General features: G+C 25.4%; 1 protein-coding gene across 23 annotated transcripts in view; it reads left to right on the forward strand.

Moving 5' to 3' along the window:
* Positions 1–5,097, forward strand: part of pum (pumilio) — a 685,135-nt gene extending 680,038 nt beyond the window's left edge. For 22 of the 23 annotated variants that reach the window (XM_074127672.1, XM_074127676.1, XM_074127681.1 and 19 more), the window contains one exon: positions 46–5,097. In XM_074127672.1, coding sequence (XP_073983773.1) covers positions 46–292 — 247 coding nt within the window. In that variant the 3' untranslated portion in view covers positions 293–5,097. The remainder of the gene's footprint in view (positions 1–45) is intronic. The other variant, XM_074127673.1, reaches the window with a different exon arrangement.
* The last annotated feature ends 3,501 nt before the right edge of the window (positions 5,098–8,598 follow it).

Raw genomic sequence — 8,598 nt, forward strand, 5'->3', positions numbered from 1 at the left:
ATAAGAAAAAAATTAATTTTATCTTTTTTTATTTTTTGTTTACAGTGCTTTACATGTGATGATGAAGGATCAATATGCTAACTATGTTGTCCAAAAAATGTTAGACGTATGCGAAGCTTCACAGCGTAAAGTATTAATGCACAAGATAAGACCACATTTTGCTTCTCTAAGAAAATATACATATGGCAAGCATATTATAGCAAAATTAGAGAAATTTTTCATGAAGTCGGCCAACAATGTTGTTGTATCAGATTTAGGACCAATTGGGCCACCAACTAATGGAGTACTCTAAGAGGATGATCATTATAACGTGAGAGATGATGAATGGATAACATACACATGTACATCTTATAATTAATTTTTTTTCTTTTTTTCATAATTATTTTTTCTTATTTTTTTTTTTTTTTCTTCTACTTCAGCAATCTATAATTACTTATAAATATTGTCTATCGTATTTCATAAGGTTTTTCAAACTATAATAGAAAAACCTAATTGATTATATACATATATATATTTTTATATATGTCCGTATATATATATAATATTTGATATATATATATACACACATATTTTTTATCCAATGGAAATTTTGTTTACTAGTATAAGAGTGAAAAGAAAATTGATTGAATTTAGATATGATTCTTATTTCATGGCATGAATTTTGTTTCCTTTTTGTTTACATTAAAACGAAATTGTTTCATTGTATATAATAACACTTAAAAATTATAACTGATTGTCATATATATGAACTTACATATATATGTATTGATGTATACATATATAAATATTTTGAGATAGGTACATGCCCCCCTTTTCTCCTCCCAATATATAATTTTTTTTTTCTTTTTCATTTGTAATTATTATTGCTGTAGCAATTTATATACAAAAAGAAATACATTGTACAGTTTAATAACGATATTTTTTTGGGGTTGTAATATATATGGTGTTATAATTTTTATGTATAATTGGACCAAACTTAATTTTTAAATGTATAAAGGAAATAAAAAAAAAAAAATGTTTAAAAGAAAAAAAGAGTAACACAATTTTTATCTCTTTTTTGTAATTTAGAAAAATGACAGATTGATTGAGAGAAAACGATCCTCCTGTTTGTAAGAGATTTATCAAGAATATTTTCTTAAAAATAATCTAAAAAATAAAAAAGAATGCTTAGTTGTAAATACATCCCAAAAGAACGTTTCCAATTAATATATATGTATAGACGCGATTTAACATTTTGCAAATAAAAAAAATACATTAAATAAACTTTAAAATTCATTTTTTAATAATTTTTCTATAAATTTGTTTTCATTACATGTGATAAACCACAAAGCCTTAGAAATAGTGAACTCTTAGGTGTAACACTCCTTTCAGCTAAAAAAATTCAGTTTACACAGTATTTCTAATCATATATAATATCTCTATAAAGTTAAATAATTTTGTCATTATTTCAGTTATTAATATATATGGTTTATATAAGACAAAATGAAAGAAACCTTAATCTCTGGAACTTCCGAAATCTTGCGGCATCAATTCATTAATTTAATAAATATCAAAATGATTATTTGCGAACAGAACATAAAATAACTTGCTCATAAAAAAAAAATATATATATATACATAAAAGTGCATGTTACGTCATTTCAAATCATTGGTCAAATTTAAAAAAGCGTAATTCCATATACATATTCAATAATATTATTAGATTATTATAATAGTAATATGATAATAATAATAATACTGAGAATATCCATTTCAACTTAAAAGTATTATATATAATATATAAATGTATGATTACACAAACATAATTTATAGATATTTAATCACAATTTAAAATAAAAAGATACTAAAAATAATTTTTAAAAAGAAACCAGTAAATATATCCGAATATCTTTTAATTTTTATTAGGGATTGTTGTATTTTTAAATGTATCTCTCCTACAGTCTCGTAGGCAAAACGTTCATGGGTCAACAGTTTTTAACCCTTCATTTCAATTTCTGTCTTGGTTTTTATTCTAATTTTTTTAAAATTCTTTTTAAAAGCTTTAAAGTGACTCCTTGTTCGGATATTTAATTTCAAATCATTTATATTTGGACCAAATCTATGATAAAACTGTCTAGCTACTACTTACCTACTTTACAATAGTAACTTTTTATTGGAAAATATATTTCAAATTCTTATTGTATTTAATATAAATATATATTTGGGAATGAAAAGTAAATAAAAGATCTACACCTTTAGAAATTTGTAAATAGTTAAATAAAAAGAAAGAGAAAAAATATAATGCTTTCAGCACATGAGACGCATTGCTCAAAATTCTAGTGTAAAACGTATCACACATTTCAAAAAAATAGTATAAAGTAAACAACAATAATAAAAAATAATAAAACACCGCCCATTTACGATACTTAGAAAGTGCTTTATCATCTTTAATAATACTTTTATTTTAATTTAACGATTAAAGAAAACAAAATATATATATAAATGTTGAATTACTTTAGTAATACTATCATTCAAGATTCTGTTCAAAATTTCATCTTTTTTGTAAAAACAATTACGCGTTTTATTTTATCAACAATTAAAGTTTTTTTTTTTTAATTAGCGGTTCATTGAAAAAAGAACTATTAAAACTTTTAATATATTGATAGTTTTTTGTATCCTAAATGCAAAAAATATATAATAAAATACTGTCATTTTTTATTTGTAACAAATATTCTGGAAATTTTAAAAATAAAAATGACTGTATTTAGATGTTTTAGAAAAATGGAAATAAAAATTCTTTAAAAGCGAAAAATTAAACATTTAGTCTAGTAAATTCTTTATAAATATATAATTATTAAAGAAAACTACATCATGTATTTAATCGTAAAAATATCTTCACTATGGTTTAAAGTTTATCCATTTTATTTCAGTGCGATATGTATATATATTTTTTAAATATTTCCGTTTTACAAAAACTATAAAAATAAAAATATTGTGTGTACCGACGATTATCTTACGAAAAAAAAACATAAAAGATTATTTTTAAAAATATGAGGAAAAATTAACCTTAAGATTTGTGACTTGAATTTTTTCAGAACACTTTTTCAATAATTAGACATGTCATGTCATTGAATGGGGTAGTAGCTAAACGTTGTCTAGCTTCAACAAATCTGAGACAGCCTGGATATTCACCAAAAGTCTTTCTGAATATCGTCTAGTATTCAAAATAAAAAGGCGTGATTTTAAAGAGCTGTAAATGAAGTTGGCAAGCTTCCATGTAAAAATAGAAAACTGTCGTTTATCCACTTTTTGCATAATATTGAAGTCAAAATAAATAATTTTTTTTTTGAGAGGGGGAAGAGGAGAATATATTTGCTTCATCCTTAATCCAATAGGATACTTCGTTTTACCTAACTCAGCCAGGCAGCTTTCGCTAGTCTAGGATAGTTAAAATATTCTGCAGGATTTAGCCTTCTCCTTGCCCCATTACTAAAATTCAATGAAGTGAAAAACTATTATTGCTGTATTTCAGATAGGTTTCTTGTAAATCAAGGCGCCTAGCATGAAGCAAGATTTGCTGGCCTACAATGCATTGCAAAGGCATGTGTCTGAGAGTATCTATTTTAATTCATATAATGATATGTCAGACAGATGCACACTACAATTCCTTACAAAATGCTTGACGTATTAATACCTTATAATGTGCTAATCAGGTTTATAAATTATAGAATTCGTGATCAACTGAAATGTGCATCTCGTGGCCACTTAAGAAATGCAAGAATACTTTTCAAAATCCCTTTGCTTTCAATCTTACTGATCAATTCCTACATAATTAGTTATAACAAATTTTTGTCTCGTAAAGGCTTTGTAAGAATTTTCTGAAAATATTCTGTATGTGTTTTAGTGAAAGTCCAAAAAAGAAAAAAAAAGGATGATACAGTAAACTCAGTTTTCCTGAAAAATAATAATAATAATTTATTAAAATTAATTATCTATTATTATTTTTTTGTTCGTTTAATTTTGAAACAAGTTTTTAGAATACAGCTTTGATGATCTCATACATTCAACACTCAAATACAATTGGAGAAAATATATATAAAACATATTTTAAAGCAAAGAAAATATATATATATATATATGTATTGGGAATACAAGCAAAAATACTACCCAGACCAATCTTGACAGCACATAGAACGCTCCCATTGTGTAATTAGCAAAAAAAAAACAATGGAAAATTATAATTATTATATTTTTGTAGTTCACGAATAATGACCGAGCTTACTAATTAAAGAAGAAAAAAACCATGTATATCTGTTTAAATGATAAAGTATTAAAAAAAAAAATTGAAAAAAATGATCCAAGACTGTACAATTGTTTATATAACTGTAAATATTTGTAAATGGATTTTTACATACTTTTTTTATAAATATAAATAATGGAAATATTATATATACAAAATATATATAAATATATTTAAGTTTTTAAAAATTGCCTTGGCAAAGGAAAAAATGTATTATAAAAGTTTTTAAAAATGAAAAAAGACCTTTGTACCCATATTGTTAATAATTGCCTGAATGTTTTTTTCATTTTTTAGTAAAAAAAAAAAAAGTAAAAAGAAACCTCAAGTTTATTGTACAGTGTATCGATAACAAGAAAATAAATAAAAATAATAATTCTTTATATAGGTTTATATTTAAAACAAATCCAAATGGAAGATTTTAGTGTGCTGTCTGGTTGGTTAGGTAGATTAAGAAAAGTAAATATATATATATACGGATTAAATAAAAATTCAGAGCACTACAGTTATTTTTTTTTCGTCAAATTATGTTTCACTTACACATTTTTTTGGCTAGAGAAATAAAAAAATGACACCGTTTGCGTTATAATTTTTAACGGGTTGACTGCCATGCCATTTAATTACTAGATTAGAATTAGCCTTAACTAACGTACTATTTCCTTATTTTGTTAAAAAATACATCAAGTTGGGAAAGTGATTAAAACAGCCAGACTTTAGTGTTTGTTTAGTACTTTCCCCGAACAAGATACGCCAAAATTTATTAAATCAGTTATATTTAATGTTGCAGCCTTCAAAAGTTTAAATGTAACGTTTTATTTTTGGGCAAGAAGATTTAAGTTAAAGCAAAACAAAATTACATTTTATTTTGAAGTCGTCAAGGTGTGTAATTCAATTCCAAGATAATGTAAATTCTGCGCCAATTAGCTGCTTGATAAAAAAACATATTGGAATGTCGTTGTTTTCATAAAACAGGTTACAAAAATATTTTTTTGAAGGTATTGATTTCCAGTGATGAAAGTTGATTCATTATCTAAATAATAATTGCAACAAATTTTAAAAGTTGAATACTATTTGGGACCAGCCTGCTGGTTAGTAATCTTCTATTTCAGATTTCCCATACATTTGCGGAGATTAGTCCTTTAATATTCTAATAGTTTTATATGCACTTCTAAAGTTTCTGATAATTCCCGAGATGTTTAAAACAATAATTACACTTTTGAACAAAAAAAAAACACAAAATTGAATCCACTAAGCAGTTAAATAGGTATGGCAGTCATGTGTGGATTTTAAATTTACTTTTATTTTAACAAAATTAAATACAATATAAGGAAAAAAATCAACTATAATCCAGATGGTGTATTCTAATCATAAATAGAAAGATATACATAATGAGAGAAATAAAAGGAAACTTTATTGCTTCAAAATACATATTTTGTTGTGCAGATATTGTAGTTTCGGTTAAATATTTGCACACTATATTTGTTTAATGTTTTTAAACAATATTTGAAAATAATGGTTAGAATATAAAAATGTAATAAATAGATCATGTAATTAAATATTTTGTAAAATTGCTATTTTGATTGATATATTTATACGTGTACAAGAAAATGATAACTCTTACTTAACAGATTTATTTTCACATTTTTTTAATTTTTATAATAATTTTTGTTTTGTTTTGTTACAAAAGACTGAAGAGAGCCCTCTTAACCCTGTAATGTTTTTATATATATATTTTATATATATATATAAAAGAATATATATGTATACATATATTCTCTACTACAATTTATTTATGATTCCTAGTTTTCTTGTAAATTACAAGAGGGTTTTTAATTTTAAAAAAGTAAACGTAAAACTGTTTGCAAATTATATAGCTTTTGAAAACTACTTAATTATGTTTATTTTTTGTAATAAATGTGTACATCTTATTATATAATGTTGATTATATATAGTAAATGTAAAGAAAAAAAGAAAATTAAAAAATAAAAGAACATTAATACATAATTTTTTAGAACAATTGCACATTATTGTTGGTATAAAATTATTAACAAATTTAAAGGCACTCGGTTTTTAATTTTAATATAATTGTGGGAAAGATATAACTAATAGCCGTTTCATTGTAAATTATTAAAAAAGTAAATAAAAAACATTTTAAGATAATCTTTGAAGAATATTAATAAATTTTATATTTTATTGCCTTTTTGGCAACATCGTAAAAACAAGTTTCTTCTTTCTTTTTGAAACGAAATAAATGAAAATTAAGAAGTGAAATAAAAGGGTTCTGGGATATAGTTGCTCTCTAATTAGTTCAGTCTTACAATGAAAATAATTATTTACCCAATTATCTGATTTTTACTGGAGACATGTTTTCAAACACAAAATTTTATAGCTCTATATTCACACAAACATAATGAAATAAAAAAAAACAATTTCTAGTTTGTTTAATTTTGAATTTGATTTTCTTTTTTCCGCGTTATTATGTTTATTAACTAATATAACTGTATGTAGAATGTGTTAGTGCTTATGTAAAAATTGTAAAGTAGTTCTTTGTACGTGCCTTTTTTGGAAATAACTCCCCCCTTTCCATAGTTTAAGTTTTATTGAACTCCTCCCTTCAGTTTAATAAAATATATTTTATTTTCCCTTTTTTTCCGTTTTTTAATATTTTTTAAAATATACAATTTTCAACAGAAAAAAGTTCAATGTGTATAAATAATAAATATAATTAGATGTATTATATTGATAAAAATTAACTGTATCAGATACATTTATATATATGAATATGAGTATATATACATATAATTGTAAGTATAAATTTGTGCAGTGATGGCGGTTCTTTCATTTCTATAATTTAAAGAAGGAAAGCTTGTACTTCAATTTTGGGGTAATGACATTTAAATTTTCATTTTAGGTACCTTATTAACTTATAAGAGAAATAATTTCAGTTTTGTTTTTATTAATGGCTTAGTATTTTTTTAAATAGGCAAGATGAATTGAACAATTTCTTTTTAAAAGTAAATATGTAGATTTTTTTTTCTTTAGGTACTTTAGAATTAACTGGTTTAGCCGTTAGACTTTGACCTGGGCCACAGTATAACATCTTACCTTAGCAATTGACCAAGATGAAATTGGCCCTGAGTACATTTAAATTAATTTGCCTTAGTTCTGCTACTTTACTTGTAAGTTTCTACCGCCTAGGTGGTACAGCTTCTGCTAAACTTCTTTGTCTTGCAAAGAAGTCCTTCAGTTGTCCAAAATATTTTCTGTAGTAGCCGTCCGCCGTCTTCGTCCTTTCTAATCAAACCTCTGTTTCTTTTTTTCTGGATTTTATCGCTCTTCTGCCTCTTTTGTGATGGTTTAACGTAATGATTTGGCTCTTGCTGATGACATTCCCAAATCTGTAGGATCCAATTTTACCTCCACTTTTCTAGGATCTGGGATATGTTTTTCCTATATGTGAAGGTACGTGCGGCTTCATATTTTTAAGTGCGGGCAAAATCGACTTTATAACATAAACCTTTGTATTTTTTTATACTATCATTCAGCGTTGGAAACTTCTCTACGAGAGTGACGAGAGTAAGTGCGTTGTTATGTTTGTTCGCTTAACATTTCTACGTCTAAAAAGTCATCCCCACTAAATCCGAGTTCTGAGATTTTTTAAGCTCGAGACCTGCTCCACACTACACTGATCATCCTGATTCAACTCGGCTTCTTATCGATCTAGATTATTATGGACACTTTTTACTTTCACATTTCTATTTACTAGTCGTAATTTCGTGAACAAATTCTTGAAATCATTTGACTCTAGGTAACATCATTTATTACCGTAAAAAGAAGGTGCAAGAAGACTGATGGCTTCAGAAAGAATAATTTTAAATTTACATGCAGAATACGAGATTTCAAGTACTCCTACTCTAATGCTTTAAACGAAAATAGGTTTAACAATTGATCATACAGTCTGTTCGTGACAAAATAATTCCATAGTTCCCAAAACTGAGTATTTTATACGATGACAGTTATCACAACAGTCACAATTATCTAAAATCAGATGCCACACCAGTTAACATTCTTATGAAACTGGTTTTTAACACTTCTTATGAAAACCAGGCCTGATTCACTGAAATAAAACAAAAATTAGCTTTTGTTTCGCAATAGTTTAAGAATTGCTGACATAGTATTTCTCAAAAAGCTCATAAAAACAAAAAGAGCTGTTATTTTGTTCAAATGCAGTACTTGCTGCTTCAAGCTGATAGTGACCAACAGTTAGTGAAGTTTTCATTCATTGTGTAAAAACTAAACATTTAGTTAATGAAAATTGCGAAA

This window comes from Rhodnius prolixus, unplaced genomic scaffold (assembly GCF_049639745.1).
Source record: "Rhodnius prolixus isolate KJV_2025 unplaced genomic scaffold, Rpr scaffold_9, whole genome shotgun sequence".
Classification (NCBI taxonomy): Eukaryota; Metazoa; Arthropoda; class Insecta; order Hemiptera; family Reduviidae; genus Rhodnius; species Rhodnius prolixus.